At 50.0% G+C, this 13,813-nt stretch overlaps 1 protein-coding gene across 1 annotated transcript; it reads left to right on the plus strand.

The window, feature by feature from the left end:
- Positions 1-9,888: 9,888 nt before the first annotated feature.
- Positions 9,889-12,397, plus strand: LOC124695853 (RING-H2 finger protein ATL79-like). Its single transcript, XM_047228662.1, has 2 exons — positions 9,889-10,054; positions 12,042-12,397. The coding sequence occupies exons 1-2, from the start codon at positions 9,889-9,891 to the stop codon at positions 12,395-12,397; spliced, it is 522 nt and encodes a 173-aa protein (XP_047084618.1).
- Positions 12,398-13,813: the final 1,416 nt, after the last annotated feature.

Consider the following 13,813-nt stretch of genomic DNA (forward strand, 5'->3'; position numbering starts at 1 on the left):
AGGATAGGCGGGAACCCCTGTCCATCTCTCATCATCATATAATCGTTCTATATGTCATTGGAAGTAGTATCAACTATTTTCTGGCGCCATTGCCTCTGTGTAACTGTTACTGCTGTTGTGTTACTGTTACTATTGCTCTCATATCACTGCTGCTTTCACATCACCCCTGTTACTAGTGCTTTTCCAGATGCAGCTGAATTGACAACTCAGTTGTTAAGGCTTATAAGTATTCTTTACCTCCCCTTGTGTCGAATCAATAAATTTGGGTTTTACTTCCCTCGAAGACTGTTGCGATACCCTATACTTGTGGGTTATCAGATTCCTTTATGACGTTGTGGAGCTTGTTTACTCCGGCTTGAGGTGTGCTTTTGCAGCCCTACACAATGAATGGTGTTTGTTATCCAACAAGAGAGTGTTTGAGAGTAGCATTTATTTATTCAATTATGTGATCATTGTTGAGAGTGTCCACTAGTGAAAGTATGATCCCTATGCCTTGTTTCTAAGCATTGAAACACCATTTCCAACAAGTTCTGCTACATGTTCGATCGCTGCCATTTTTATTTCAGATTGCAATTACTACTTATAATCATCCATATTATTTGTATTTCACTATCTCTTCGCTGAACTAGTGCACCTATACATCTGACAAGTGTATTAGGTGTGTTGGGGACACAAGAGACTTCTTGTATCTTAATTGCAGGGTTGCTTGAGAGGGATATCTTTGACCTCTACCTCCCTGAGTTCGATAAACTTTGGGTGATTCACTTAAGGGAAACTTTCTGCTGTTCTACGAACCTCTGCCTTTGGAGGCCCAACACTGTCTACAGGAATAGAAGCGTGCGTAGACATCAAGGTTCAAAGACAGGAAGAAAGAAGTCGAAGCCCCAGTAGAGGATGGATCGAGGGGAATACCATGCTACACAACGACTACTTCGCAGAAGCTGCAACACATGCCGACAATTTTCGGCGCCAGTATAGGATGAGCAAAGGTTTGTTCATGAATATCCTCCACGGAGTTCGAGAGTCCGACCCCTACTTCAAGCTGAAGCACGACGTTGTTGGCATGGTCTGGTTCTCGTCGATTCAGAAGTGCACCGCCGCCATGAGGATGCTTGCATACGGAGCACCTGCTGATACACATGACGACTACCTTCGCATGAGTGAGTCTACTGCCATTGAGTGCATGTATAAGTTTTGCCGAGCTGTGGTGGGATAGTTTGGCAAGTACTACTTGAGAGGATCAACTGAAGAAGAGATTGCAAGGATCATAGCCCAAATTGCATCGATTGTATGCATTAGTCATGGAAAAACTGCCCATTTTCTTGGCAAAGTATATACAAAGGGCGTCATGGATATTGCAGTGTGGTGCATGAAGCTGTGGCAGATTATAAACTCTGGATGTATCATTCTTTTTTTTTGCATGAAGGGATCACACAATGATATTAACGTGTTGCAGCGGTCTTTGATGTTTAGCAAACTAATGGAATGTCATGCTCCACCATGCAACCATGAGATCAATGGCCACCAATATACCAAAGACTATTCTCTAGCCGATGGTATACATCCAAAATGGGCGACATTTGTTAAAAAAATCCTGGTGCCATTGGATCAGAAGAAATGGCACTTTGCTTCGCGACAGGAGGCTTGCCCGAAGGATGTCGAGCGGGCATTTGGTGTGCTCCAAGCTCAGTTTGCTATTGTTCGGTATCCTGCTCTAAGCTGGTCTCACGATCAAATGTGGGAGATGATGCGGATTTGTGTGATCATGCACTGCTTCCTTTTTAGAGGCGTTGCTTATGGAGGAGATGGATTTATAGTGTTGTCTCGGTGATGTTTGAGCCGTTGTTACAAAAAATTGATCATTGTAGCGGTTTTTTTTTTGTAATTGTTCTTTCAAATTTTTTTTGGATGTGTGTACTGCAACAAAGGTGTAATTGGTACTTCCCGGTATTAATATATTTCTATTATCGTAAAAGGAAGAAAAAACAAAAGACTTTTTTCTTGATTAGGAGAGAAACCACGCAACAAATCAATGCAATGCAGGTGGGGTGATACATCACGAATTAAAATGACCCAGCATTGGTTTGGCAGCATCATATAGGCGGAGTGCAAGGATGAAGCGTTCTGCATCAAGTGCAACAAGACCGGCCACCTCTCAGCGATGTGTGCTGCGCTGAGCAGGGCGGCGGAGCCTTTCTGGGCGGGCTACGGGAACCCTGGGGCGGGGTTTGTGTGCCTGGAGGTCCCAGTGGAGGAACTTCTCCCTCCCGCTCCCAATGCGGCTAGGGTAACGCTGAATCAGGGTATGCTTTCGGCGGAGCAGCTGGAGGATGAGCTTAAGGACCTTGTGAACGAGGAGTGGTGCTGGAACGTGCAGGAGCTTAACACTGGGGAGTTTGCCACTTCCTTCCCCTCCAAGGAGAGTCTGCGCATGGCGATTCGCGGTGGTCTCAATTTGCCGAACTGCAACATCCGTGCGGCTGTGCGGGCAGAGGTGGGGGACCCGGCGGCGGCGGAGCGCCTTGACGAAATCTGGGTGAAGTTGTTCGACGTGCCACCTCCATACAGACACCCGGTGCGCATCCTGATGGCGGCAAGAGAACTGGGACGCCCAATTGGGGTGGACGAGCATTCCCTGGAATTGTCCTCTGCTCCGGTTCGTTTGCTCGTGGGCTGCAGGAACCCCGCTATGCTTCCACCCCATTTGCTGATGTTTGTCAATTCCCAAGGTTTCAAGGTCAGAGTGCAGGTGGAAGGGGCTGCTGGTGCGGGACCATCCGCTCCTCCACCTCCACCACATCCGGCGATCGATGACAAGGAAGAAGATGGCGATGAATCTGAGGGAGAAGGCTGGGACGGCAGGCGTGGCAAGCACTTAAGAAAGGACAAGGACTCTGAGGCACCTCGCCCAGGGAAAGACGGGGCCCCCAAGCATAAGTCAGTTGACTTCGGCCCCGCTACGGAACCCCAGGACAAGGTGGCCCCGACGATCCCGCCCTCGGCCCTCAACCAATACGGGTCAAATCTGCTGGGGAAGGGGGACATCTTCCCCATTCTGAAGACTTTGCTCACTCCGGCGGAGGGCTCGGCCTCGTCGCAAGATGTTGCAGTGCACGCGGAGGGGGACCAGCCGCCCTTGTCCCCGTCGCTGCTGACCGACTCGGCTACTCCTGATTGCCTCGTGACGCCGGGCCTGGACGGCCACACGGAAGGAAAGGCGTGGTTCTTGTCTCAGGAAGAAAGGGCGGAGGTGGGCTTTAGCCCCACATGGGAAACAAATCCGAACCTGATGAGGGAGAAGGAGCGTCGCAGCAAGAGCAACAAGGATCGTCCATCGCTGGCACACAACATTGAAGGAAAGGAGGTGGCGACGCAGCTGATCTTTGAGGACGGGGAGCAGCGGGAGAGCGTGGAGACGAGGGGCACCATTCCCATGGAAGGGGCGGTCATCGGAGAGCTGGCCGCGCAGGTGGCAAGGGCGCCTCGCACCAAGTCCAAGTCCGGCGGACCGTCGCGCAAAAGCAGGCGCGGGGCAGCTGCTTCCGCTGAGCCGGTGCTGCAGAGGGCGATGGCGCGCGCCCAGAAGAAAACCCCAGGTACTTCCCCCTCTCCCATCCCCAAATCTCTATCTCGTTTTGCGGTTCTCCCAAACGTTTCCGATGAACATCTTTTGGCAGTGGCCAAAGACAGCTGCATTGTGTTCCCTTCGGCTGCCGGCAATCCGGCCCCGCTGCTCTCAATCATCCGAGCTAAGGAACTGGCTCAAGCGGAGCTTGCGCTAGCCCGGGACAGGCTAGCAGCGGAACAAGCGGCCGCGCGTACTGCGGAAGGAGGGGAAGATGTGCTTGATCCTCCGGGGGCAACAGGGGTTGCTTCCCAAAAGGAGTTGACTGCCTCAGAGAGTTCAGGGAGTAGAAAGAAGAAAGACATCCTGGCGGTCAGGAAGAAGCGGGTTTACAAGAAGACCGCGGTGGTCGGAACGAGAGTACTAACCCGCCAAGCACGGGGTCGCAAGACCGGATCCCAATGAGAGCTCTTTTTTGGAACATAAGGGGTTTTGGGCGTAGGGGGCGCCGAACCCTGCTAAAAGATTACCTCCGGTTGCACAAGATTGACATTGTTTGCCTTCAAGAGACTATCAAGCAGGATTTCTCGGAGCAGGAACTTAGAAGCCTCGAGGTGGGGGATAAATTCTTCTGGTGCTGGCTCCCAGCGAATGGGCACTCGGGTGGGATGCTGCTGGGCCTTAGAGATAGCGTGTTTGATGTGGGGAGAGTTGCTCTTGGTCAGTTCTTCATCAGCGCTTCTATTTTGTGCAGAGCTGACAACTTCAAGTTTGAGATTATCGGGGTGTACGGACCAGCTGATCATGCTTTTACACAAGAGTTCCTTCAGGAAATTTCAGCAAGGGTGGCAGCCTCGGATCTACCTATCCTCATGGGAGGGGATTTCAACCTGCTGCGGGACGCTGCAGATAAGAATAACGACAGAATCAACTGGGCAAGGATGGATATCTTCAATGATAACATTGCCTCCTGGGGTCTAAGGGAGATTCCGCGCACGGGGGCGCGCTATACTTGGACGAACAAGCGTCTTAACCCTGTCAGGTGTGTGCTGGATAGGGTACTCATCGCCCAAGAGCTTGACATCCATTTCCCTCTCTGCTCCCTGATGGCAGAAACCAGCTTGGGATCAGATCACACTCCGCTGATTTTAGACTCGGGCCAAGACTTATAGTGTGCGTCCAATAGATTTTTCTTTGAGTCTGGGTGGATGGAATTACCGAACTTAGCAGATATGTTTGCTGCTATTTGGGGTGAGCTCGCTACCAAGGCTCGAGGAAGGGACGTCCTCGACTGGTGGAACTTCATGAGTGGTGGGGTGCGGAAGAAGCTCAAAGGCTGGAATGCGAACAGGAAGGTGGAGGCAAACGCCGTCAAGGCGGCGCTTCTGCAACAAATCAAAGGCTTGGACGAGAAAGCAGACTCGCTGGGCCTGGATGGTGAGGAATGGGCATTCCGCTATCACCTCAAAGATCAAATCCTAACCATTTTTAGGGATGAAGAAGAATACTGGAGACAAAGGGGACGAGTCAGATGGCTTTTGCAAGGAGACTCCAACACGGCGTATTTTCACGCTGTGGCCAACGGCAGACGCAGGAAGTGCTGTATTCTGAGATTGCTCACAGACAATGGTCCGATTACGGAAAAGAGACAGATTCAGGAACACATCTACGACTTTTACCGCCGGCTCCTGGGATCGACCGACACAAGGGTGTGCTCTCTGGATCCAGGGGCGTGGGGGGAGGAGGACAGAGTCTCTCCCCAGGAGAATGAGGAAGTCATGCGCACTTATTCTCAAGAGGAGTTGGATAATCTGGTGCAGGAGATGAAGTCTGATACGGCCCCAGGTCCTGATGGCCTCCCGGTCCAATTCTTCAAGAAATTCTGGCCATTGATCAGGATGGGAGTGTTACACATTATCAATGACTTCTTGCTGGGAAGAATCGACATCTCCAGGCTCAACTTTGGGGTTCTATCTCTGATCCCTAAGGTCCAGGGAGCTGACCACATCTCCCAGTTCCGGCCGATAGCGCTTATCAACGTGATCTTCAAGATGGTTTCAAAGGCGGTGGCCACCAAGTTGGATCCGATCGCTAACAGGGTGATTAGCCCCAATCAGACGGCGTTCATCAAGGGCAGGTTTATTCTGGATGGGATCCTTGCTCTGCATGAGGTCGTCCATGAGGTTAAAGCCAGCAGGGAGGCGTGTATCCTGTTAAAATTGGACTTTGAAAAAGCTTACGACAGGGTCAATTGGGATTTTCTCAAGGAGGTCCTCAGATACAAAGGCTTCGATTCTGGGGTTGTCCATCGTATTATGCAGCTTGTGTCAGGTGGTCAGACAGCAATTTCTATCAATGGCGAAGTGGGCCCGTTCTTCAGAATTAAGAGGGGAGTCCGGCAAGGGGACCCGCTCTCCCCTCTTCTGTTCAACTTCATGGCAGAAGTTCTCTCCGTCATTTTGACCAAAGCTAACACTGCCGGGCACATTGCGGGGGTTGTGCCAAACTTGATCCCAGGGGGAATCACGCACCTTCAGTATGCGGACGATACGATCATCATGATCCAGGATGATGACCAGCAGATTACCAACCTCAAGTTCATCCTTATGTGCTTTGAGGACATGTCAGGACTAAAGATTAATTATCACAAATCTGAGGTGATTATCATGGGTAGATCAGTTGAGCGGCAACAGAAGGTGGCAGATCAGTTGAATTGCAAGCTGGGAGAATTCCCGTTCATCTATCTCGGGCTACCTATCTCGGATAGAGCGCTGACTATGGAACAATGGTTGTTCCTGGTAAGAAAACTGGCTGCCAAAGTGGAACCCTGGTGGGGCAAATTCATGTCGTCGGGAGGGCGGCTGATCTTGTCCAACACTTGCCTCGCCAATCTCCCTACGTACGCGATGGGCCTTTTCTTGCTGCAAGACGGCATCCACGCCAAATTTGACTCACACAGAGCAAGGTTTTACTGGGAAGGGGTGGGCCCTAAGAGAAAGTTTCACCTAGTCAACTGGCCGGCAATTTGTAGACCTAAGAACTGTGGGGGTCTGGGGATTGTCAATTCCAGGCTTATGAACGTGGCCCTCCTTCTAAAATGGGTTTGGAAGATGTACCAGGATGGAAACCAGCTGTGGAGACAACTGATCAATGCAAAATACCCCAGCGCGGACGGCATCTTCACGGCCTCCGGCCAGCGGGGTTCCCAGTTTTGGCGCAGTATTCACAAAATTAAGCATCTGTTCAAGTTAGGCGCTAAGCACTCCATAAGGGACGGACGCCGCACTAGGTTTTGGATGGATCGTTGGGTGGGGGATGCACCTCTTAAAGACAGGTTCCCAGGGTTGTTCAGTATCGCCTACTCGCAAATGGATTCCGTGGCCCATGTGTGCGGTTCCAATGAGCCGCTGAGATTCCGAAGACAGTTGGATCAGATGTTAGCCAGATCCCTTGAAGAGTTACAATCTGTGATCGACTCTACCGTGCTCGTGGAAGGCCCGGATAAGGTGTCCTGGCGCTTCGAGAGTGACGGGATTTTCTCAGTTAAATCCATGTATGCGCGACTGGCTCAAGGGGCGACTGTGGAGCATTTCAAGGATGTGTGGGCAGCGAAAGTTCCGCTTAAGATTCGTATCTTCTCATGGCAGTTAGTCCTCGATCGTCTCCCTTCTAGTGCCAACATTCAATCCAGACATGGCCCGGGCAACGGAAACTGTTCTCTTTGCGGGGAAAGAGAGACGGCGGACCACATTTTGTTCACCTGCCCTTTGGCAATGTTTGCCTGGAGCGTCCTTAGGCAAATTCTTCAATGCAGCTGGTGCCCGGCCTCCTTCCCGCAGTTCTTTGCGATCGTATCTAATTTCGCGGGCCGGGCACGTAGAACGATTTGGAGCCTTTTTCTGGCACAATCCTGGGCGCTTTGGCTTATCAGGAATAAATTGACCATGGAATCTAAACTCATTCGACACCCTGCTGACATTATTTTTAAAACCCTGTTTTGTTTGCGGCGAGTGGCTCATCCTGGCGAAACCTCTGGACCGTCCCTGGCTTAGGTGGCTGATTTCCGAGCTCAGACGGGTGCACGCTCTTCATCTGCCGGACGACTCCTGAGGCTGCTCCTTGTCTTCGTCATTCCAGGGGGAGGATGTTGACTCGTCTGCGTTCGCTGGCTCTCGGTCTGTTAGGGGAGGCCGACCCCAGTTTTCTTGTTATTCGTAATATCCTGGCTAAGTTGTATGCCGCAGCATGTAATGAACCTTGCTGACCTTGCTGGGCTTTATTAATTTAAAGTCGGGCACCTGGTGCCTTTTATCTAAAAAAATATACTATGTGTTCCATTAAATTACTCCGTATATATATCCTTTGTTTCGTTTCACTTCTTTTATTTCCTATTCAGTCTTCTTCGTTAACTTCTTTTCTTTGAAAAATTGCTAAAAATTATGCAGTGGAAAAACTCACTGTTCAACTTTACGGAAACAGAGTTCCGATAATGATGTTTTTTGGGGTAGGCGAGAAGAAAAGAAGCGCACGGCCTCTCCGCATATACCATGAAGATCATCTTATCGAAGGTATGATGTTAGGCTCGAAAAAGCAGTAGGCCCGAGCAGCTTTCATTCTAGCCATTAATGAGAAGGTCCCCTCAGAGAGATAGAGGTGTTCAGTAGCTCTACCCGTTTGGTTCGATCGGTTTTGGCTTTATTTCAGTTGGCCTACTAACGGAGAAGATTATTGATAGCTGAGAACACCTTCGTACTGCGCCATATCTTGCCCCGTTTCATTTCAATTAGAATACAGTGACACTGCAACATCTACGTTAACTTGAGTAACACTAGAGTGTTACTGACCGACTGTTCGACAGAGCGGAAAATTTGTCGATCTTGTGCTAAACTTTCTTCTTTTTAGATAAAGAAAATATATTAATATCAAGATATCTAAACTTTCTTCCGCTAAACTTTCTTATGTGTAACTGAAATGACAAAAAGTTATCCTGAAAAAGGAAAATAAAAAAGAAGAAGTAATTTGATGATCTTCCATATTTGTGGAAAGAAACGGTGGGCTGCTACATCTGCATGAAACAACTTATCTGTGGATTCTTCTGCTCATGAGTCTTGAAGCAGTGAGCTGGGTCCATGATCTTGGGACAAAATTTCACATTTAAAGGTTTCTTCTTTCTTTCTTTTTCCTATCTTCCTTTTGAGAGTCGCCCACCACTCCCCAACTCCCCTTCCTACTCTATTTGGCAGCTCCGCTAACCCGACTTGGTGGGGTGAGGGGAGGCCTGACCTCCGTAGATTATCGTAGTAGTACTAGTAGTAGGTCTTGGCTTACATCCGTGGAGTGTCTTCTGCTGAGCCGGTGAGTTGCTCCTAGGGGAAGGCGGTGGTGGTGATGTTGCTTGCGGTGCTCTGGTAGGCAGAGTCAGAGGCGAGGAACGGTGTCCTCTCTACATCCCCTATAATAAAGCTCAAGAGTAGAGCTCCTGTTTGTAGAGATCTGACGGATACTCAACTTTGTCCTTGCGGTCGTGGTGACAAATAGGAGGAAGAAGGGGATCCTAAGTTCCTCTACATGGATCTCTGCGCGGAGTGTTTGCGACCGCATGCACACTGAAAGCATCATTGTTGGAGTTTCGTCAATGCTAGACGAGTTTCGTCGGAGTTATTCTTGGCGAAGGGAGCCACTCCACGCTGGGAAGCAGAGTCCTTCCTCGGTTTTTCGTTCTCTGCGTGAGGATCTTCTTCAACCTCAGCTCGAGAATTATTGTCAACTATGCTCCCAAGTGGCAGGTTTCCCGGTCGCGGCGATGCCACCCGGAGCTAGAGGTTTCATATTGGCGGCGGCAACCAAGGACCTAATCATGTTTTTTTGCAAATAAGTTTAAGGGACCTGGTTGTAAATTAAAAGTCCTATGTTGTATTTCCTTTTTCTTTCGGGAGGGACTGACATCTTGGAGTACAGAGTACTTGTATGTCTCGAGACTCTTCTAGAGTACTTTATGTTTCGAGACTCTTCTAGAGTACTTTATGTTTCGAGACTCTTCTAGATCTCTCCCGTTCATAGAAAAAAACATCAAAAAGGCGTGCCTGCCACTGTACCACATCACAATGCAAATCCAGTCCGTCACCCTGCTCTATCACAAAACTCGTGAAATCAGCAGGCCGTCCATATAAGCATGGATGCACCGTACCAGTTCAGGTACAGCCACTCTTAGCTTAAGCCTCACTTCTCTCATCAAGTAGCGAGCGAGCTAGCCGAGAACCTGACTGAGAGATTTACACGTCAGTGAGCAATTAGGAAGGCAAACTGAGGCAGCTAGCGAGGCCATGGCAACGGCGGCATCGCAGGAGCATGAGCACCGGGCAGCGGACAACGGCACGACCGCGCCGTCACCCAGTGCCACCAACAGCTGGGGGCCCTACTCTGGTGCCGGCGACTTCGCTAGCAACATGGCCGTCATCCTGGCCGCGCTGCTCGCCGCTCTGGCGCTTTTTTAAACTGAAGGCCTCAGCCCTGCTTTAAATTAATAAAGCGACACACAACCATACATAGTCGGGATACATAACGAGCCATCGCTCCCACATAGCGCAGAATCATCACACAAGGTCCCCAGACCTAACATAGACTAAAGTTCTAGATGCAACAGCAACATGAAAAAGGTTCAAACACAGCATCCAGCAACAGCTCCCAGGTACATGACGGAGATTTAGCATGGCGACGTCAAGAGCCCATCGACACCGCCAGGTCCGTATGCATCCGCCGAAGAGAGTCCATCGCCGCATCCACGAGGCCTCTATCCTTCCACTTCACCAGCATCCTCCATTGCTGCATGTAAACGATCATTTTGTATAAGGCATCGGCCGGTTTGCCAATAAGAACCCCTTCCATAGTTAGCTTATTGCGAATATTCCATAAAGACCAAGCTAACGCCGCGAAGGAGAACCAAACTACTCGTCTATACGCCCCGGACAAGCCATGAGAGATAGCAAGGAAGTCGCCTGCCCCCGCAGGGTTCCAAGAGCAGGTGCAGGAGCTCCACGACTCCCGCCCACAAGAAACGGGCCAAAGAGCATTTAAAGAAGATATGGTCGCAGTCTTCAGGCTCCCCACAAAGGGCGCAAAGCCCATTAGACGGAACTTTCCGTTTGGCCACTTGCAGAGAGCAAGGCAGTTTGCCCCATAGGAGTTGCCACAGGAATACCCTTATCCTAGGTGGCACCCTTGTCCGCCAAACCTCCCTAAAGTGTGTGACCGCCGCTCCCTGCGACAGCCGGCAATAAAGAGACTTAGTGGTGAAATCGCCAGAAGCCTCCAGACGCCAAGACACCAAGTCATCCTCGCCGCTAGCCTGAGTGAAGTCAAGCTCCCGGTAAGATTGTCCCATTCAACCGTCTCAGCAAGGGAGAAAGGGCGTCTAAACTGCAGGCGCCACCCCGGACCATCCCTAGCCCCCAGCACCGTAATAAAAGGTGATGAGCAGCAACTAAAAAGCACCGGGTACCTGTCCCTAAGCGGGGAGTTGCCCAGCCACCAATCAAGCCAGAAAAACGTCCGCTTCCCATTACGGACGCTGTGCTTCGCGCCAAGTTTAAAGTACCACTTGACCTTCTGAATAGAATTCCAAAATTGCGAGCCCTTGGTAGGCACCAGCGGTGAAAAAAGGTCATTCTCCCCAAGGTACTTAGCACGAATCAGCTCAGCCCAGAGCCCATCCGCATTGTGGTAGAGCTTCCAAACCCACTTAAGCATGAGCGCAATGTTCATATGCCTAGTGTTGAGGATGCCCAAACCCCCAGCCTCCTTAGGCCGGCACACCGTTGCCCAATCAACCATGTGATACTTGCGCTTATCTCCCACTCCTTCCCAAAAGAAGCGGGAGCGCACCTTGTCGAAGACCGCATGCGTTGAATCAAAGAGCATGAACAAGCTCATCGCAAACAGCGGAAGGCTCGACAGACAAGAGTTCGTCAGCTCCAGCCGCCCCGCTGAAGCCAAAAAAATTCCCTGCCAGGGGTCGACCCGCTTGGCTACTTTGGCCGTAAGGAACTCCCAGTCCGAGGCACGTAGCGACTTGTTGCTAAGGGGCAGACCCAGGTACTTAATGGGGAATGTCCCTAAGCGACAATTAAGGAGCCGAGCCACCCGCTCCTGCTCCAGATGCGTGGTCCCCACCACTACAACCTCACTTTTAGCAAGATTGATCTTCAGGCCTGACATCAACTCGAAACTAATCAGGACGAGCTTGAGGTTGGCGATACCCTCATCTGTCGGCTCAATCATCACCATCGTGTCATCTGCATACTGGAGGTGAGTGACTCCCCCGGGAATCAAGTGCCGCACCAGACCCAAAATGTGCCCAGCCTCCTTGGCTCTCGTCAGCATGGCCGCCAAAGCGTCGACCATGAAGTCAAAAAGAATAGGGGACAGCGGGTCACCCTGCCTGACCCCTCTCGCGTTGCGAAAGAAGGGGCCAATCTCCCCGCGGCGCTCACTGCCGCTGTCAGGTATCTGCTCCGCCGCCGCCGACGCGGCCGCGCTGGCGTAGCGGAAGGGGACCCGGAGAAGCCCCTTTCCGCGGAGGTGACATCGCCGCCTCCATCTCTGGTGTACTCGGCGGCGGGGACCAAGCTGGCAGGCGCGGCCGAGTGCGCGATATGCCTGGCCGAGTTCGTGGACGGGGACGCCGTGCGCGTCATGCCGGCCTGCGGCCACGGCTTCCACGCGCGCTGCATCGAGCGGTGGCTAGCCGGAGGCCTGCGGTCGTCATGCCCGACGTGCCGCGCGCCGGCTGCGACGCCGCAAACCGATGGGGCTGCAGAGGCCGCCAGGTCTTGATGCCAAGTTACATGCGGGCCCTTATCGTGTTCTGTTTCCCTCTCTCTGCTATCCCAAGTTATCTCCCTCTATCTATGTGTAGCTATTTCAATGGGATTGGGATTTCGAACTGGATTGTAGATGATTTCATGTAATCTTAGAATAGTTCAATGTTGTGGCTCTATTTAGTACCTGCCGGGGGGAAAAGTTGTATCGCAGTACGTTCTTTGCATTAAGGTATTATCATATAGGGAATGCATCTATACACTAAGAACGTGTATGTTCGCCTCATTAGATACAAATAAACATATAAATTTGGTTAATCCTAACATCTGCCTGAAGTTCCAACGCACGCCGCTTATCTTTGTCCAACGGGGTTCTTCCGCTTTCCATGTCCAAGGATGTGGTAAAAAAAACATGTGTTCTCTTAGTAATCAACGTCATCTCTAGTAGAGAAGCGATAAATATTAGAGATACAACACATTATCTCTAATAAACGAGAATTAATTATTATTTATACAAAATATATATAGCTAAGGGAAGATAAGTCATACAATGGAGAAAATAGTCTTCTCTTATTTTATAAGAGATTATCTCATAGTTAAAAAAAAAACAATCTTCTCTTTCTTCTTCTCTCTTATCCAACTAAGTAAAAAATCCTATATACCACATAAGGCAAGGCTGACGTACCCCATTGTACATACCCTTAAATGCTAGGGACTAAGGAGAAAATCCAAGCGCCTCTACAAACATAGACAAACATGTCGCATCTTTTTAGAACAAAATGAGTGTGATTTTATTCAGTGATGATGTTTATTACTAGAAGAACCTGATGGTACAACATATATGATTGGGAGCGTCTAGCGCTCACTCCTTTTTTCGATAAGGGGTGCCTTATTACTCAAAAAAAAATTAATCATTATACCCAGTCTCTGCATTACCAGGATGCACACAGTCGTTCAGAAGTCTAGTACCAATCCTCATGAGATATAAAAAACGATATAAAAAGCAAACTACTATGACGCTTCGTTGGCTTCAATCCCCCCGACTATGCAGCCACCCATGTTGGGAAATAAACTCTGTGACCGTGTTTTTCAATCGTGTAGACACATCCATAAAGGAGTCGCGATCCTCCAAGCGCTGAAGTGGCAACCATGAACGGAGCAAAGCTGTACACCGGTAGATGACCTGCATAAGAGAGGAACTTTTTTCATTAAAAACCTTGTCATTTTTACATAGCCAAAGCGACCATGCAACCGCAATCGCTCCCACTCTGATAATCGTTTTGTACCTAGAATCCACCCCGTTTAGCCAATTACCAAAAATGTTTGCAATGCTACGAGGAGGGTATAAGGTAGAACTTATTTGAATGATTGACCATATAGATCTAGCAACTCGACAGTTGAAGAAAAGGTGTTTTATTGTCTGTTCTTCGTG

The sequence above is a fragment of the Lolium rigidum genome, chromosome 3, assembly GCF_022539505.1.
Source record: "Lolium rigidum isolate FL_2022 chromosome 3, APGP_CSIRO_Lrig_0.1, whole genome shotgun sequence".
NCBI classification, from domain to species: domain Eukaryota; kingdom Viridiplantae; phylum Streptophyta; class Magnoliopsida; order Poales; family Poaceae; genus Lolium; species Lolium rigidum.